At 35.9% G+C, this 20,400-nt stretch overlaps 1 protein-coding gene across 2 annotated transcripts; it reads right to left on the bottom strand.

Moving 5' to 3' along the window:
- Window positions 1-835: 835 nt before the first annotated feature.
- CDO1 (cysteine dioxygenase type 1) lies at window positions 836-15,708 on the bottom strand. Of its 2 annotated transcripts, XM_074208702.1 has the most exons (6): window positions 15,593-15,695; window positions 15,226-15,435; window positions 10,098-10,175; window positions 6,053-6,207; window positions 3,310-3,479; window positions 836-1,568 (listed from the first exon to the last, which is right to left on the bottom strand). In XM_074208702.1, exons 2-6 carry the CDS (start codon window positions 15,393-15,395, stop codon window positions 1,539-1,541), a joined length of 603 nt encoding a protein of 200 aa, XP_074064803.1. In that variant the 5' UTR covers window positions 15,396-15,435; window positions 15,593-15,695; the 3' UTR covers window positions 836-1,538. The 2 variants fall into 2 exon arrangements, with proteins under 2 accessions (XP_074064803.1, XP_074064802.1); XM_074208701.1 differs by having other exon boundaries at window positions 15,226-15,708.
- Window positions 15,709-20,400: the final 4,692 nt, after the last annotated feature.

The following is a 20,400-nucleotide window of genomic DNA, read 5'->3' as shown; positions in this document are numbered from 1 at the left end:
CTAATAAATATTTTAGAGTTCTAAAGAATATCTAGCACCAATCAAATACTAGGTAAATTAGGTACCATTTATCAAAAAAGTATTGTTAAAATTATGATGTGTACATTCTTCCTTCCCAGTTTAAATTTTTCCTACTCCCCTAGAGGGGTTATATTTCTATTATCCCTGAATTTACCATTCCAGCCCTCAGGTAGGGGGTAGGAGAAGAAAAGGGACATTCCCTTTTTTTGAACTGGCTTCCTTCCCAAGATATAGGCTGATTTGGAATTTAGGAATGAGGTACTTAAAAATTAACTTAAAAATAACAACATAAAAGCAAGCAGGACACTGTTTCAGGATTGAGCAATAAGTTTCTAAAAGGGTTCAAATCCTAGTAAACAAATTCTGGTTGAATTTTGGGTTTGTCAAATGTATTTGATAGTATACTAGATGTAATGATGGCAGTAAATTGAGTGTAGAATTTGGGGTGTGAAAAAAACTTTGGATCTTGTGTATGGAGGTGGGTGCAGAGAGGACTTGCACAAAGATGAGACCAAGGTTAACTTTCTCTTGTATAACTGATGAGAGCATGTTAGTGCTGGGTAATCAACAACCCCATGGAAAGAGTTCAGAGTATCTTCAAATAGCCTCTTACTAGGAATAACTGAAAAGACATTCCTGGAAATCTAGGAAAACATTCAAAAGTTTTGTGTATTTATTGAACCACCAAATAGAGAAAACTATTCTAGGGGAAGGGAAGAAAGATGTAACTTATAATCATACATGATAAGTAGAAGATTAATAGCATACAAAGTTCACCATTGGAGTAGCAAAAAAGGAATGGGGCCATTCCAAATTATGTTCAAATTCAGTTTTATTCAAGTTTTTGTAGTGATACAAAAATATTTAACATGGGCATTTAGTCACCTTAAAACATGCTTATGATTTTTTGATGCAAATTCCATCTACTTTGCGATTCATTTCACAACCAAAGGGTAAATTGACTTGAGTGTTCCTGTACTCAGTGATTGATACACAGAAAAGAAATTTGTAATGATGGAAAACCAACAAACTCTAGACTCAAAAAACAATTCCCTTCAACACATCTTAGAGAACATAAAACATAAAAAATATATGTACTTAATTCTCAGGATAACAAAGGTAAGGTTATGAGGTCTTAGACTTTGTTTTATTGCTAATTATGAGGAACAAAAACTGTCTAAAGGACTTCATCCCTTTTCCTATCAGGGAACCATGAGGATTAGAGGTGTCTAAAAAACATCTCATTAGCTCTTTCAAGTATAAAGATCATAACAATAAGATTTCATCTCTCCATTATCTCTTGGAATTGTTTACTCAGATGGTTCCCAGTCATTAACATTCATTCAAGGTAATTACAAACAGCAAAAAAGCTGCCCTAATATATCTCTAAGCATCTTATTCAAAGGTACTATTGGACAGCAAGTGATTGGTGGTTCTTTATCCACAATTAAAGATTTCAATAAACTTTAGAAAGAAAAAGGAAAAAAAGGAAAAAATACTCTAGTGACTGGATCTCTTCAGTTGTTCTCCAATGAACTTGAAGTTGCCTAGAAAAGGAAAAAAAGAGATACTTTCACTAGATATCCTCAATTTTTTTTAAAGAAAGATTTTATTTATTTGAGTTTTACAATTTTACCCCTATTCTTGCTTCCCTCTCCCCCAACAGAAGGTAGCCTGTTATTCTTTACATTGTTTCCATGGCATACATTGATCTAAGTTGAATGTCAGAGAAATCATATCCTTATCAACTTTTTTTTAAGATAGTCTAGGGGATAGAGAACAGAAATTTCAACCTCTCAATACAGCAATGATGTTCTTTATAAACTACTGACCAGATACTAGAGAAAGTACCCTTTTAAGATTGTGGCACTGTGAAGATATAGATCAGCACAATTTTGCTATTTAATAAAGGGTAGATCTCAACACAACTGTAAGTCTTATGGTGATCCTTGTTCATATACTAAGTAGCAGTCATAACATTCCTAATTTAGAATATAAAGTAGTTACTAAAAACTATTCTTATGCCACCAGTTATTTCATTAAACAAAGGTCTGTCAAAACATATTAGTGCAGGTTGCCATTAGGAAGTAGGTTTTATTCCTCACATTTCTAGTCAGTCAATTCTCCCAGAGCCTAAACAATAGCTCTATTCTGAGAAGTCTTCATTAGATAAAAGGAATTTTAGGGAATTTTCTTATTCCTTATCCTCCTTGACCTCCCTATCTAGAACACTGTCTAGAGATAGGGCTTCTCCCTCAATGAATTTAGAGGATTTGAATGAAACTTTTATTCTAATTCTGAAATGATCCATTTAAAGCTTCCATCCTTCTCTTGAATAAATTGTTTATGGAAGGTTTGAAAGAACCCAACACAGTCTTTTCCTGACATAAGTCAGGATCATGAGGTCAATAAATGTATAGAAAAGATGAACCTGGTAGTTAATCTAGATAGTTCAAGGAAATGTTCCCCTAGAAATGGGAGCTTAAAAAATAATTGAAGACTTAGAATGAACTGCCTATTTGTCAAGAATTCGTAACAGTGTAAAGTTTGGAAATGTTTTCTTATAGTAACAACTGAATGAAATACAAACACTAAGTCTGGACAAGGTAATGATTATTGTTGCTAATGATTTTGGACTGCAGGCTAGATTTCCTGATTATTATGTAGAACAAATGTGAAGACACATATTGTGGAGAATGTTCTTTACAACCAGTATTGTAATATTGGGGCATCGAGGTAGTGGCTAGAGAGAACTCTGGAGATGGGAACACCTGAATCCAAAGCTGGCCTCAGACACTTACTAGTTGCATGTCCCTGAACGAGTCACTTAACCTGTTTGTCTCAGTTTCCTCATTTGTAAAAATGGGGATAATAATAACACTTATTCCCCAGGTTTATCGTGAGAATAAAATGAGAAGATAGCAGTAAAGCACTTTGCAAAGCCTAAAGCATGATATACATGCTAGTTATTTTTATGATCATTAATATTTTTATTATTATGTGGTATTGATTTTATTATTTTTTTAATTCTTCTCATATATAGATTCCTGATTAAGTTCTCAATGCACTTGAATTGCCCAAAATATGAGAAAAGAAACAAGTGTAGAACTTTTATACCTATAGTTAAAGTCAATTTCAATCAATTCAAGAAGATTCCTTCCCAAGATGTTAAACAAATGTTTAAACACATGTGTTGGTAACACTAGGTTTTATCAAATTAATCCCAACCCAGGACTGGTCAAGGAATTTAAACTGAGAGGTTAATGATTTCTTCCATTTCATACTTACAAAAGGAGTCCTTGCTCCAAATTTGCTATAAAATGTCATTGTGACTTTATTCTTATGTCCTGTTCTTTGGTCAAAGGCATGGCAAGTGTCAAAGGGTGGACTATACAAATGAAGGCTAACAGCAGGTTCTGTATGACTTATGTTTTCCACCCGATGTAGACCAATAGAATCTAAAGAGGAGACAAGAAGAGAGATTAAACAAATTAAGCATTCCAGTCATGATCTAAAGGTAAAATAAATCTTTTAGTCAAGTTCAAATCATATGCATTTCAATGAAAGCTAGAAGCAGTCAGAAGGATTCTTAAACCCAGAAGTCTATAGGAAATTACAATTAACTTCAGGATTTGGTATAAATGTTATCATGGAAGTTGAGCTAAGAAACTAAATTTGTGATTATATATAGTCTTTGCTCAACTGGTGTATGATGATTTTTCTCCTCTAAGGAGGTGTTTTAAAAATTAGCAAAAGGAAGAGAAGGGCAAAATTCTGATTACTACTGTTATCATGTAGAATTCATTTTATAGGTCAGTAAACAGTATTTTTCTGCCATGACAGATATCTGAAAATGATCATCACAGTTATTTGCTTTTTGTTTTAAAAATCACATTCTAGTACCCATTGAGGTTATATTATTATCTTATAGTATCAAAAATTATCAAAAAATAGGCAAACAAGACATTATTGATCTATTTGGTCTAAGTATCACTCTGCTTATTAGCCCTAAGGGAAATAGCTTTCATCTTCTTGTAAAATGCCTTTTCTTTCCAATTTAATGTCTCTAAAACCATTATATACATAAAGTGGTGACAGAGGTTGGGAAGACATTCTGAAGGATTAGAATAGTCATTGTCCTGAATCTCACATTTACTTTTACACCTTTGAGAAATAATCCACACCCCCCTTCAACATTCATTAACTTGGATATAATTATAACTATAAGCTTATGAACATCTTATTTTTCTAATTTCAGAAAGAAAACAGTTAAAGCAAAAGTAATAGAAGAGAATTTACTGGGATTTGTGGAATAGTTGTCTGTGACAGTACTGTTATTATTCATAGCACAGTTTTTATCTAACTTCTCTTTTCTATCAAATCAGTTGGTTGCTAGTGTCTGTTGATTCTATCACCTGCTAGTTTTTGTTATCGTTTAGTCATTTTCAGTCATGTTCGACTCTTCATTACCTCATTTAAGATTTTCTGGATAAAGGTACTAGAGTGGTTTGCCACTTCCATCTCCAGCTCATTTTATAGATGAGGCAAATGATGAAATGACTTGCCCAGGGTCACACATTTAGAAAGCATCTGAGGCCAGATTTGAATTCAGGAAAAGGAGTCTTCCTGATTTCAGGCTCAGCATGCTAGCTACCTATTGTGCCACCTATCAGCCCTAATTATTTAGGCCCATCCTTTCTCATCTCCCTCCTACTACCCTAGTTCATGTGCTACTATTGCCTTCACATTCCAATTCTATATTTTGGGAAGCAACATGTAAGATGTTTTAAACATATCACTGCTTTGCTCAAAACCAAAATAAACAAATAAAAAACAAACCTCCAATAGTTCCCTCTTATCTATTAAAGAAGGTTCAAACTCTCTGGTCTAGAACTCAAGGTCCTTCAAAGTCTGACTCCAGGTCACTCATCACTCTCAAAAATCTTCACATCCCTGAATAGCAGGTGAACAAGTTTGATTGAATACACTGGTTTGGTATATTGGGGGCTGCTCTCTATAATTCTGCTCATACTACTCCTCCTTCTGCCTGAAAAGTCCTCCCTCCTATCTTCTGATCAACTCATCTCTCCACATTCTCAATTTATTTGTAATACAGACATATCACAGATTAAAATGCAATTGGAAGATGGTTTAAAAAAACAATACACATAGATAATGTTAATTTATGGTTTTCTAAGTCAATATTTAGGCAGCTCTGGTATCGATTTATTCAATATTTACTGACACAAGGTGGTACATAGGATATACGTCATCTCCCCTACTACATTGTAAACTACTTCAGAACAATTTCTATCAAATTTTTTGCATCTCCCATAATGTTTAGCACAGAATATACAACAGAAATTGCATCTTATTCAGGAATTAATCAATGCAGGAATTGAAAATGCCACATATCAAAATCACACTTGAAAACAACATCTTTTGTTGTTGTTCAGTCATATTCAATTCTTCATGACCTTACTTGGCAAAGATCCTGGAATAGTTTGCCATTTCCTTCTTCAACACTTTATAAATGAGAAAACCAAGTAAACAGGTCCCATAGTCACATAGCTAGGAAGTGACTGAAGTCAAATTTGAACTAGGAAGAAGAATATTCCTTTCTTCAGGCCCAGTATTCTATCCACGGCATCACCTAACTGCCCTTTGAAAATATCTTAAAGCCCCTCATGTACAGTATAGTATCTTTAAGTAATTGTAGCTGAAAAAAAGAAGTAGGATCTCTTTAACTGAGGGAAGTGTTTATCTCCGTGGCAGTAGAAATTCTGCCAAACCTCAGAAGTACCAACTCTCCATAGGCTGCAATTTTTTCCCCTCAGGCATCAAGGAAACTAAGCCAATGTTTCAAAATGTTGTCCCAAGGACAGCCTCCTTGTCCCCTTTTCAAGGAAAATTAGCTTTGCCTACATAAAGCAGATCCCATTCCTACACTTGAATTCACAGGCAATTTCTCTAAGAATCATAGAATGTCCTGAGACAAGAGATAGCAAGAAAGACAAGGGAGCAAGTTTACCATTGATATAGGCACACTGGTTTTCCCTCAAGATTCTTTCAGATTTCTTCATCATCTCATTGGATTTCTTATCAGGCCATGCAAAGAGGGTCTCCTTGAGGTTTCCTTGGAGCATCTTTAGAAAGCAGTGGGAATCTGTATGATCATGGATACTGCTATATATACACACACACAAATATAGAGGATGTAAATTTAACTCAGTGGATTGCCTGGTACACAAAAGTATTAATAATAGGACACAGTGGTGGCTAGATAATATGAGGTTCGAAAAGCAAAATACTCTTCTTCAAAGCATAATCTATAACAAACTAATTCCCCATTAAGCTATATTATCTTGGATTTTATATTGTTTTTATATTTTTATATGACTTAGGCAACATTATTCATATTAGACTAATCATACATGATTAGACCATAAAAACTAGCAAAAATGGGATCAGGAGGGTGGGAGTAGACTTATTTTAGGTAAAAATCCAAGCTAAACAGCACTACCTACTAGTTTTAGAGGAGAGCTTCCCAATTTACTTAGTGAGAGAAAAATAAATAGTTCAATATGAGAAGAAATATTTTGGGGTTGCCCAACTTAACCTTACAAAGAACTAATTAGATGTTTACAGAAACAGACCTTTGGGCTTAGAGTTAAAGCTGTTTTTGGAATCATTTCATATTATGAGATCCGATTGGATCTTACTCCAGGTCAAGCATTCAGAGAGGTACAAGTTCCCTCTCCATAAATTAATTGTTTTTATTAGGCAAGATGGAACTAGAATGAATCTTTCTATGTGATTTAAGTTATTTATTTCTCTTCTACCAAATGAAAGGGCTAGGTTCAAGCTAGCTAAATATATCTTCATTACTTTACAAAAGATTAAGAAACTTTGGAATGTATTTAAGGGGAAGTTCCTTTTTAATAAAATAGGAACAGTTTGCTAAGTCAAGGCACAGAAAGGTCATACACAGCAGAAAAGAATGACTAGCAAAGTCACTAATTATACAATTGCTACTCATTTCTGGGGTAAAAACATTAATCTTGTCAGATTCTAAGTCTTGTTTAGGGTTGTTTCCATTTAAAAAAAAAACCATTCAATTAAAACCGTTACTTAAAATAGAGAGGGGAGGGCAGTTTTTGTCCAATGGAAGGAAGATTGGCCTGTGAATTATGGGATCTGGTTTCTAGATTGATTTAGAAAGATTCTGGGTTACTCTCCTGTAGCATGATTACTGAAACTTCTCTGAATCTGTGTACTTATCTTAAAGGTGAAGGGGTTGGGCCAGATATCATTAAAATGTTCTTCATATCTAAATAGTCCATGTAATTTTATGAAAGGTTTGATTTCCTTGTGTGAAATGGAGGCTTTCTTATGAAGAAAAAAAAATATTTCTTTTGATTAAGGATCATGAAGTCAGGATATGTCAAAGGTGAACCATGAATCTAGGTTTTCCTGATTTGAAGGCTGGTTTTCCATCTACTATGCCTCTCAGTTTCTCAAAATGTCTTAATATTTAATACAAAATATTAGATAAAGACAGACAAGATTTATGAGATATGATAGTCTTTTTCCTTTCATTAGACAGTTCTTTTATCTGTTTTTCTGGTTTGTATGTTGCCTGCATATGAACCCAAGATACAACAGGTTAAAACTAGAGCAACATTGATGTGAATTTAAAGCTTAAATCTATAGAAAACAGAAAAAAAAAATCAAGTTAGACATTTATCATAATTAATGTACCACCAGTAGCTCAGTTGATTATTTTGTTACAGTAAATGTATTTACTATATTTACAAAGTAGGTATAAATTTATACTAGGTCCCATGATGGAGCTTTCTGTGCTGACTTCTTTGAGAAGGTTTGTCTTTGTCAAACCTAATTTACTGGAATGGCTAACAAGTTGGAGCAAGTGAATTTAATGGAATATTACCATGCTATAAGAAGCAAATAAGAATTCAGAAAAATATGAGAAGATTTATATGAGGTAACAGAGAGCAAAGTAAACAGAATCAGGAAAAATACATGTGAGTACAACAAAGAGAAAACAACAACAACAACAACAAAACCCCCTGAATTCTGTATAGATTTTTATAATGGCCAAGTTTGGTTCTGTAGAAGATTGAAGAAAACATATCCATCTTTCCTTCATTGCAAACCTAAGGGACTATTGGCTGTGACACTGCATATGTTATTAGACAATAAAAATGTATTGGTTAGAATACTCTGTCTTGAGATTTCATAGAGAGCCTAAAGATCTAGTGGTCTGAATTTCTAGGGTTCTGGGGTAGAGGAGGAAGAAGACTCATCCTGGCAGCGGGAGGTTGGCTTAGAAACCTAGGTGACTTGTATAAGGTGAGGCCAAGCAAGGCCAATCACCCTATCCAAAAGTGAAGCAGAATGTAGAGCCTCAGAATGTAGTGCCTGGCCTGGCTGGCACTAAGCCTTGATTTAAGAACTAAGGCTCAGAGATATGAGTAAAAAAATTAAGTGATATTTTTTAAAATGAAATAAAAACTCTAGAAGAAATAAAAGAAAAATAAATAGCTTAGAACAGAGAGCACAAAACTTCTTGCATGTAATGGATTAACTGAAAATTAGAAGAGACTAAACACAAACAAGTGATTTCATAAGACAACAACAAATATTTTTAAAAATTAAAATCCTAAAAATAAGCGTAAATGAAAAGTAAATTAGTATTAAGTGAAAATGTAAAGTATCATGCTACTAAAAACAACTGACCAGGAAAAGAAGTCAGGGAAAAATAATCAATGAACTTCCAAAAGAAATCATGATTTAAAAAAATCTTGGAAACGATATTTCAAGAAGAAATGAAAACTATCAGATCAATTAGATTCAGAGGACAAGATAAAAATAGAAAGACTCCATCAATCACTTCCTGAAAGAAAATGCCAAAGGAAAAAATGTCTTAGGAATGTCACAGCCAAAATTTGGAGTTTTGGGGTCAAAGGAAAAAATCACTGAAAGCATACAGAAAAAAAGATTCAAACACCGTGAAACTAAAGTAAGGGGGTCACATAGAACTAGGCAGGTTCTACTATAAACTGAAGATCTTTAACCTACAAATTTACAAATAATATTATAGAAAAATGAACCTCTAATGGTAAAGAGCATTCTTGATTTTAAAACAGAGGTAAAGAGGAACTTAAAATTACAAACACAAGAGTAAAAAGAAACCTAGAAAGGAAATTATATTTGAGCACTAGGAAGGCAGTATAATGATGCAGAGTAAACATTCTAATAGGGGAGAAGAAACAAATATTCCTTTAGAACCTGGCTTCTAAGAATTAAATAAATAATAAATATGTAAAGGAATTGGGGGCTGGGGAATTTAATTCTTTCATGAGAGTTTGAAGGCAGGAAGGAGAAGGAAAGGTAAAAAAGAAGGACTATATTAATGTTGAAAAAAGGAAGAAGAGAGGGGATAGAACTTTCTATTTCTTATTTTTGGGGTACATGAAAAAGAAGTACATATAGGCACAGAATAAGGGGTAAGAATCAGATGCACACACACACACACACACACACACACACACACACACACAAACACAGAGAGTTAGGTGTAGCAATTCACCAAATTCATCTGAGAAAGAGGTAGGGAGAAGAAAGTATGATTAAGGGAGAAGATAATGTCAGGAAGAGAATAGTCAATCAACAAGCATTTCTTAAATTATTACAGGAAGGAAAAAGAAAGAGAAGAGAGAGAGAGAAGAACTGAAATCTAGGAACTATCTATCAATTAAGGAACAGTTGAACTAATTGCAGTCATAAATATAATAAAATATTTTCAATGCAAGTAATGACAAAAGATGATTTCAGGGAATTTTAGAGGGTAAGAATTGAGGCAGAGAACAGTAAGCAGGGCTAGGAAAGTAATTTATATAATCACTAAAGAAAAAAAAAACTTTGTATCAATCAGAATCTTGATTAAAGTGATTGTTAGCCATGTCTTTGGAGCACATTATTCACCTTCAAGTTTGTCCAGCTGAGTTCCTTGCATGAAACATGTGCTTAATAAACTTTTGTGGATTTATTACCTGCCATGTCCTTCACCCCAACATAGTATCATCAAGTTAAACTTTCCATTTCCTTGATCCACAAGATTTCGGGTGTACCTAAGAAAATAAATGTCAGAAGTTTAAATAGACTTTACCAAAAAAGCATTAGAAATAAATTCATGTCTTAGAACCAAACCTTAGAACTACAAGGTAACTTTAGAGATTTCATACAATCACTTCAATTTTTCAGATTAGGGAATCTGAGGCTTAGGGAAGTTAACTCATTTATTTAAGGTCACATAGCTGCTAAATCTCATATTAGAGAAATGAATCTGTCCCTTGACTCCAAATTCAGGATTACAAATTAACCAGGGACCAATGGCACAGTGGATAGAGAACCTGTCTTGGAGTCAGGAGGACCTGTTCAAATCCAATCTGAGACACTTGACATTTATTAGTTTTGTGATCCTGGATAAATCACTTAACCCTGATTGTCTTGAATCCAGGGCCATCTTCAGATGTCCTAATTCATATCTAACAACTGGACCCAGATGACTCTGAAGGAGAACATGAGGTTGGTAACTTAGAATAGCAACCCTCATTCCACTCGGATTCGCATGCATCTCATAGCGTCTAATGTCATGGTCTTCTTTGAGAAAACGAAAGACAAACCTCAACAACTCTGTCACAAAATTAGTCTCTTCTCTTTCTCTTCCCTACCTACACTCCCCCATCACTTCTAAAATAAGTAAAAATTTCTTAATTTCTATTTCTAAAATGGTCCAGTTATAGCACAAGGGAAAAAAATTCTTTACCTAAGATTCTCAGGAAAAGAAAGGGAATGAGAGGGGAAAAGGGAAGGAGGTAAATTTGAGCAGTCTGCATTTGATCTCTTTGACCTGATAAAAAATAGAACAAAGCTTTCTTCAGAATATCAGTTCCCAAAGTTCTTTACTATTCCAAGCAAAAGTGCTGCAAATAAGGATAGAAAAAACACCATATCATATTTACATATTTAATTTTGTACAATTATCCATAGTTGAGTTTTAACAAAACTAAATGCCCATAATCAAAATTCTGTTTGTTTAGCAGGACTGATTCAACTTGGGGGATAGGGTGAGTAGTTAAAAATGTGTGCTGAATTGCCAAGGAAGTGAGAGTTTCAAAGAATAGTTTTAGGTTTACAATAGAGTAAAAAAGGTTTGCACGTGCATGCACGCAGACGAAGACACACACAGACACACAGACACACACATTCTTGAGGCAATTTCCATTGTTTATAAAATTCCAATTCAGCAATTTTTTTAATTCTGCAAAGTTTTATGCAAAAATGCGGGTTACTTAATGATAAATTTAAGGAAAGGGAATCTTTGTCATGCTCTTCTATTTTTGTTTATAGACCTCTATTTACCAATGTCCTTTTAAATATTTGTACAGAAATAATGAAATCTCCAATTATCATTTTATATGATTTACACATATGATATGAATTAGTTACTTAATAAATGCTCCTTTTAGAAGGTGTTAGCTCTCCTAAATGATATTATATGGGGCTGTGCACAGTATCATAGAAATAGATTTAAAAAAACAAACACCATTTAACACTTAGCATTGTTAATATTATGCACACTGATGCATTTCCTTGCCCAACCTCCCATTCTCTCACTTATTTGTAGCTTCTTCTGTCTAATTTAAATATTTATTAATATAGAAGTGGCACTGCACTAAAAGTTGAAAGACAAATTCAAGCCTCTATCACTATGGGCAAATCTATTTACAATCTAAATTGGAAGCTCAGGAGGGTAAAAGTACTTGACCTAACTCTGGGTGGTTATGAGAATCAAGTGAGATAATATAAACAAGAGCGCTTAGCAATCTTAACTACCTACTGGTAGCCTTAATTACAACCTAGCTCTTAATTATACCATATCAAGTTCTAATTGTTTCTGAGATGTTAGTCTTGTTTCCGCTATGGGCAGAGGAATTGTGCTTAGGTGGAATCTTCTCTAGCGTCCAGAATTCCCTGACCAGAATTCTTAAGAAACCATTTCACAAAAATCATGGATTTCATTTAAAATGGAACTTAGGGAGGGATCAAAAAATCCAACCTCCTTATTTTACAAACTGAGACTTGGGGAAGGTTAAAGTACTTGCTCTTTCAAAGCAATGCCACAGACTTCTTGAAGAGCCATTAATGATTGAATTGCTACCTATGCCAAGTATGTAGAAAATACTTGAATGCTAAACTAACTCAAGGTACTATGGGTTTTCACTTGACCTTGAGAGCTATCAATCACTAAACTACTTAAATCTTTTTCACCTGTTGCACTTGGCTGAACTAAATGATTATGCTTTCATCAATGTAAACAGTGAATTTAACAAGCAGTCAGAAGATTATCAAGTTGTAATTTGTAAATACCTCTGACTCATAACAGTGTAAGACAGGCCCTAGGAGGTAACTTTAAGGTGTCATTTCAATGAAAGTATTCATTGCTCATTATGAGCCTAGACATGGTTAGGGACTCAGGATACAAAGGCAGACAATGAAATAGTCTCTGACGTAAAGTCACTTACATTTCACTGGTGTGTGTGTGTGTGTGTGTGTGTGTAAATACAAAACATTTTTTGAGGAGAGAAGGAAGAACACAACCAACCAAACAGTGGGAGGGGGAGGAAATCAGAAAAGGCCAGAAGTAAGAGGCAGCACTTTAGACCTGAAGGGGACTGAGGTTTCCTAAGGCATCCTAATAGACCTTCCTTCAAGGTGAGATGCTAATTACACATAACCCAATTTTTTACCTTCACAAAGTTAGTGGATATTTTAATAATTGTTTTGAATATCACACAATTATACCAATTAGAACTAGACTGAATTTGCTTCAGGGCTTGGAGGAGAGGGTGGGGAAGGGTAGGAGATAGAAATAGGATTGACTACACTATACACACTTGGACAAATTCACAGAAGATTGCTGGTTGTTTATATAAAAAAACTAGAAGAGAATCCTGCCATATATCAGTGATCCATTGCCAATGAATTCAGTCTTTTCTCTGCCCTCCACCAAAAAAAGGTTTCTATATCAAGATTCTAAAATAATAACCTCAGATCTTCATCCATTCTGCCTACCTTTCACCAACAACACTTTAATACTTCCCTCTCATCTATCAGGGTTACAAATTAGACACTTGGGCAGCTTACTGACTCCAAAGTGGCTGATTTGGTCAAAGTCTGGGAGTGGCAGGTTCTATAACTGCTTGATTGATTGTAACAACCCCACCCTAATAGTTTCCCTAAGATCACTGGGAAGGAAAAAAAAGGCACCCTTTTGGAATCTAGAGGCTGCTGACTGAGCTGTTCTGCATCCTCAAAACAAGAGGTACCTGAGAAAAACAAAGATGATGTATAGATACACTCTTTGAGGGTTAAATAGGTCAAAAACAAGAAAAGATCTTACCTATTCAAAAATATTATAACAGTACTTTTTCATTGTAATGATACTGTACTTCTCCTCCCTACCCTTCCCCCCATTAGGCCCTGGTACCTAGCCTAGGTCAAATAGTTTTTGATTGAGTCTAACAATGAGAACTGAAAGAGAACAGGTTCTGGATTGGGAAGTTGGAGCAGGCCTAAAACAAAGGAAGGAACTGGGCTATGAAGAGATGGGAGGTATCAACTGTCCACAAATTGAGATTATAGGGTAAGAATACTATATCATAAGAATAAACAAATTTGAAGAATTCAAAGAAACTTGAAAAGGCTTATCCAAACTAATGCAGAAATAAGTAAGCAGAAGCAGGAGAAAGTATGTGATGACCACAATTGTAAAAAGAAAGGTAACACTGAAAGACTTCAGAATTCTAATCAATGCAATACCCACTTATGATTTCAGAGAACTGACAGTGAAGTGTGTACTGTTTTGCTATAGGTTAAAGTGGTGGATCACAGCTGCAAAAGGAAGCATACATTTCCAGTCATGGTCATTGTATTGATCTGTGTACCCTGGTTCTGCTGGAAAGGCTCTTAACAGTAATCCAAAATTCAACAGTAATCCAAAATTCAACTCCCTCCAAACTTCCTCTCAAACACAGGAAACTGGGGCAACAAAGAGCCTAAATGGCTTGTCCAGGATAACAAAGCTAGCTAAGTATTTGAGTCAGGACTTTTTTTTTAAAGGTTTCTTTGATTTCAAGTTCATTCTTCTATCATGAAAACACTTTGTTTCTTTGTTTTACTTGTTACAAGGATGAGGGGTTATGGGAGTGGGGGAGAGAAAATCAATGGTAAGAAACAGTGATGAGAGAGAGAGAGAGAGAGAGAGAGAGAGAGAGAATGAATAAGTGGATTGGGGGGGGGCATTCTGTTGTGATGGTTCCACCTCATCCAGCCGTTATACTCGTTTGTAGAAGTCTAAAGGGGAGCGATCTAAGAAGTTTCTAGAGTCGTCTAGCGACCCTCCCCGGGGTTCTCCTCAGTAGTCCCGCCCCAAAAGAGAGCTTTGTGCCAAACCCAAGCCCAGAGAAGTATGCCTTGAGCAGCCTGGAAAGTTGGCAGGGAATATTCCACATCCCAGACTATAGTGGTGAAGTATAGCACTGCCCTAAGGAGCACAGAGCCGACTTATATCTCCTAAAGTAGCTAGAGGAAACTGAACGGGAGCCTGGGTTTTGGCATAGTCCAAAAAAAATAGGAATGAAAAAATGGGAGCGACTCCCAAGGAACCCGGGATACGTGTTCTCTCATCCCTCTGTCCCCAAAGGCACGGTAGGGCATTAGAAACCTTCTTGTCTAATTCACCATCCATCTATTCTTGGGCAAATCACTTCATCCTATCATGTGTTCTGACATCTGAGGCTTTGAACTAGACGGTTAACGAAATCCTCTGCCAGATCGACAGCTTGGGAGGATATACTGCCTGCAAGAGCCAAAATCCAAACGTCCTTGCCCTTGCGCTGCACTGAACGCAGGAGATGGAGACCCGGGGGGGCCCCGCCTCCCCAAATAGTGTGGATCTCCTGGGAGGAGAGGAGGGGTTCCAGAGCTGAGGAAGGGCCAGAAGACACTTAGCCCCCCCCCCCCCCAGGCTAAGCGCCCCCGGCAGCCCGGTCAGGCCAGGAGGCAGCAGCCCGGGCCGGGCCAGGCGGCAGAAAGCGGCTCATGCCCGGCGCTCACCTGTACTGGTCGAATTTGGCGTAGGCTGCCCACTCGGTCGGGTTGCTCTCGTAGGCTTCCATGATGGACTGCACCTCCTCTACGTTGATGCTGTCACCGGAGAAGATTTCGTGCAGGATCCGGATCAGCTCCGCCAAGGTCCGCGGCTTCAGAACCTCGGTGTGCTCCATCCTGTGCCTCTGCTGGCTTGCTAGCCTGTTTGGTCTCTTTCTGCGCCCGGGGAGGAGGTAAGGGACACAAGCCGGTGTGGGGGAGGGGAAAGGACCCGAAACGCCCCCTCCTCCTGTCCAACCAGTGAGCAAGCAAGCAAACAAAATGCCCCGGCAAACAAGCAACCAGTAAAACCAACAACAATGGAAAAACACACCGCACACAAAAGCCCAAAGCGCAGGGTCGGTGACCAATGGAGATGGTGTGCTAACAAGCGCAGAAATGGAGCGACCCTCCCTCAGCAGACCAACTCAATGACTTCCAGCCTCGCGCTCCCCTTTTAAGCTCTGAGGGTTACTGTGGGATGTACCAATCGCCCAAGTGGGGGTGCTGGAAAGAAGAGGAGGGATGTTTGTGGAGATGGGACCATCAGCAGCGGGCTCCAGAATTTATCGAGGACCCTCAAAAGAGAGGCCCTCGATCCAGGTGACAGCCCGGTGCTTGGTTGCCTTGTTTTTACATTAAGCATTATTACTTTCTTCCCCTACCATTTCTCCAAGGGTGCATTTTAAGCATCTGTTTCCTAACCCTGCATCCCTTCCCCCTACTCTGCCCTCCAACTTTGGGCTGCCCCGCTCTGCCCCAAACACACCCTCAAAGCCAAGTTCCAAGTGGAGTTGAGGACTCTAGTGGAGGATATTGAATCTAGAAAACAGTAAAAGCTGATATTTCTCTTAACACCCCCCCCCCCCGAGGGGCGGAATTGTCCTTAATTATGGCACTTGATAACTTTACTAGGGAGGAAAATGTGAATCGACTCTTGTTCTTTAAAAAAGGGAAATGTAAAAATATCTAATGAATAATTTTTTTTTGGACAAAAGGAGAAACCGGGGCCAAGAGAGTCCAAATGGAGAAACATGCATTTAAAAGCTACTTTTCTACTTTGATTACAAAAAACTTTTCTTTATAACATTCTTTATATCCATTTGACAGAAGAAACTGAGTTTTAGAGATGTTAAATGACATGTCCAAGATCTCACACTTACTCAGTGGCAAGTCAAAACTCAAACCCAGTTCCTTCCCATTTCAAATCTAGTGCAATTCAATAAACTACATTGCTTCCTCAAATTAAATAAATAAGAAATGATCTTATTCAATGAAATAATAAACTGACCAGTTGAGCAATTAATTATTATTACATGCTTTCTTGTTTCCTAGCATTTCAGCAGTAATTTATATGGTCCTATTTAAGCAGATACTTCAGAATAGTTCAGTTGAAAAAATTAACTCTTTGAGTTTGGCATCTGAATTTAAGAAGTTTTTTGGTGATATGTATGGTAAGGGAATGCAGTTTTATTTTAGAGATATTTCACAGAATACTTGTCAAACTAACTATTATTAAGTATAAAGAAAATATGGGTAATGAATGAAATTTAATTAAAGGTTCTTTCTGACACAATGAGATGGAAGTAGACAGAATAATGGATATTAGAGATTTATTAAGACTTATTTCCTTTGTTCTTAGAGAATGATTCTTGAAGCTTTTAATACAAATTTTCTAGAAATTAAGGTCATATCAGTTTAAAAAATATATTAAAACATTGTGTTCTGACTCCCAATACTCACCAGCCCCCACAAAGTATATTGTTTCCATACATTTAGTTTTATTTAAATGATAACAGAAAGGAGGGATGGGTCCTTTACCTCTGATAGTGTGATACTAACATTGATCATTGTTCTTACCAAAGTTTTGCTGCCTGATAATGTTGAACTTATTTGTATATATGATTGTATATATAGTTTATTTGGCTCTGATTTTTTCACTCTACCACTTCATACCATATCAGCTCAGTTTATCATTCTATATGGTGCATTAATTTCCCATTTAACTTATATTTAAGATTTTGTTTGGTTATTTCCTGATTATTGATATTTTTTCTTTCAGCTTTTTTTAAATTACAAATAACAGTGATAGGAAAACTTTTCTTTCTGTCAATGACCATCTTGGGGTATTTTGTTGTTATTTAAATGTGCCTAACTTTTCATGACACCATTGGGGTTTTCTTGTCCAGACTTGGGTGAGTCTGCCATTTCCTTTTCCAGGTCATTTTAGAAATGAAGAAACTGAGGTAAACATGATTAAATGACTTGCCCAAGGTCATACAATAATTGTCTGAAATTAGGTTTGAACTCATGGAGGGAGGAATCTTCTTTATCCCAGGCCTGTTACTTTATACACTAGGCCATCTAGCCCTCCATCTTAGGGGATAGTTTTCCATCAATCAAAATGTTTCCAGAACAGATAAACCAATTTCCACCTCTACTAACAGGGAAACTGGGAGACTAGAAAACTGAGATCTCATGGATGTTCCAAAATTGAGTCTTCCCATCTTTTTACTATCTCTATTAGTTTGATGTATGTAAAGGATTGTTTTAATTTTGAATATTTTTAAAAGTAGTAATAGTTTATATTTCTTCTTTTGACAGCTTTTCATGTTCTTTGGTCACTTGTCTATTGGGAAATGGTCCTTAATCCCACAGATTTGTGTGAGTTCCCTATAATTTTTATATGTAAGATTTTTATCCTGGATATTTAAAGTATAGATTTCCCCTAATCTGTATCTTTTTTTCATCTTTTAATTCTAGATATTTTGATTTTTCTCTGTGCAAGAGTTTTTAAAATCTTATATAATTGAGATTATTTTTTATGATTTCTTCTTTCCTGTGTCTGGTTGTTCACATTCTTCCCTTTTCTAAAATTGTGAAAGATATAATCTAAAATTTCCATCTCTCATTTTTAAGTGGTATTTAACTTTTAATATTTGTATAGCCCTTTGCCTCTTGGCAAAATTGTAAACAATGCCACAAGCACTCAACCTTTGGGGGGGTGCCTTCAGCAGCTGATCAGACTTTTTATCCAGGGGTCACAGGGGCAATGGAATCTTGAACTTGGGGAAGAACTCTTGGTAAGAGACAAAGAAGATAAATCTTGCTAAGCCATGTGAGAGGAAGGACAAGTGGATAGTATCAGCAGCACCTCCTTCTTTGCCCCCTTGCTCTGTAACTCTCATGGCTACTGTTACAGGACAATGGTGAGGTGAACTTAAAGCTGAGCCAGAGAGACTGCTGAGAGTGTGGTTGCTGCAAGAAACCCAGGTACCAAGCCTATTTTTTTCCCTTTTCCTCTTCCACATCTCCATTGCCAGTTGAAAGATTTGCTGTCCTCATTTAACTCATTTGAAGTCTGTCTCTACTCGTTGACAGAGAAAATAAATCAAAAGAAAAAAAAGCTAATTCTGCCCTGATACCCAGCACTTGCTAGTACTCAATTTCTTTTCCAAATAATTTATTCAACACCACCCTTCTACTCTGCTGTTATGAGGATAAGAATGCTTGGATGAAATGACACAAGATAACAAAATGAAATGAGATTTCTGAAGGAAAATAAATAGATTAGAATAGTTACTTAAGTAACAGATTCCCTAACAAATAGTAAAGACCTCATGAAATAAAAAGAAATATCTGAACAAAATCAAAAGACAGAAAAACATAAGAGATGTAAATTATCTACTATTATAAAAATAATTGACCTGGAAAGTAAATTAAGGAAAGATAATTTAAGAATCATTTGACTCGGGGCGGCTAGGTAGCGCAGTGGATAAAGCACTGACCCTGAAGTCAGGAGTACCTGGGTTCAAATCCGGTCTCAGACACTTAATAATTACCTAGCTGCGTGGCCTTGGGCAAGCCACTTAACCCCATCTGCCTTGCAAAAGCCTAAAAAAAACATCATTTGACTCCTTGAAAACCATGATAAAAAAAAAAGACCTGGATACCTTATTTCAAGTAATGATCATTGAAAACTGTCTAGTTCTGTTTGAGCCAGAAAGTAAAATGAAAAGAGAAAGAGGTCATCTGTCACCACCTGAAAGAAACCTAAAAGAAGATAACTCCCAAAATATTATACCCAACATTCAAAGCTCCTAGTTCACAAAAAAAAAAATACTGTGAACAAATGAGTTCAAACACCAAGAAGCCACAGTTAGATTCACTTCAGATTTAGCAGCTTCTATAATAAGTAGTAGATAATCTTGGAAAACAACATTCCAAAAAGCAAAATATAAAAGTTTATAAGAATATCTTGCTCTGTAGAACTGAGTATAAAGATGGAAAAATGGACCTCAGATGATATAGAGAACTTTTGAGCATTCCAGAGCTCCAGAGCTTAGTAAACACTTTGAAATGCAAAAATACAAGAGAAATCTAGAATAGTTTAAATAGGTAATATTAATAAATTAATATTAAATAGTTTAATAGGTAAATTTGGATGGGGCAAAATTATGGTAAATCATTTAGAAGACAGTATTGCTTCAGAAACCTTAAAGTTTTTTAAAGGTCATAAAGGTATTTAAATGAGCTAAACAGAAAACTTGGGGGGATAGGTTGTTTTTTATATTTTTAAGAGTAAAAGGGCGGGTAAAGGAATACACTAGGAAATAAAGGAGAAAGATCTTGTTATTTTCATAATTGGGGTATGTGAGAAGAGTATAAAAAATATAGAGGAAGAAATGGGGAGAATAGGTATCAGGTAAACTTTATCTGAACCAGATAAAGAGTTGACCATACACATAATTTGGTGTAGAAACATATCAAATTCAATAGGGAAATGGGTAGATGTAGGGAAGAAGAAGTTAAGAGGAAAAGTAATATCAGGGAGGAGAAGGTCACAAACCAACTTCAACATCAGGCTATCTGATTCTGAAGTGGAGTTTCAAAGAGGAAAACAAACAATGAGCAAGAATTAGTTTTGGGGGTCTGGGTGAGGAGAATAGAAAATAGATTATTTCAATTAAAGATCTGTAGGGTTGATCACATTCCTTCTCTTTTATCACCTTATTTTTAAATAGAGGGCATATGTGGAGAAGAGAAGAAAAAGTAAGAGGATATGATGTAGGAAAATATATAATCATCATACCAAACATAAATGGGAAGAATGCAGAATCCAATAGTATATTGTCTACAAAA

The sequence above is a fragment of the Macrotis lagotis genome, chromosome X (genome assembly GCF_037893015.1).
Source record: "Macrotis lagotis isolate mMagLag1 chromosome X, bilby.v1.9.chrom.fasta, whole genome shotgun sequence".
Taxonomy (NCBI): Eukaryota; Metazoa; Chordata; class Mammalia; order Peramelemorphia; family Peramelidae; genus Macrotis; species Macrotis lagotis.
This window is presented reverse-complemented; position numbering and strand designations above follow the sequence as displayed.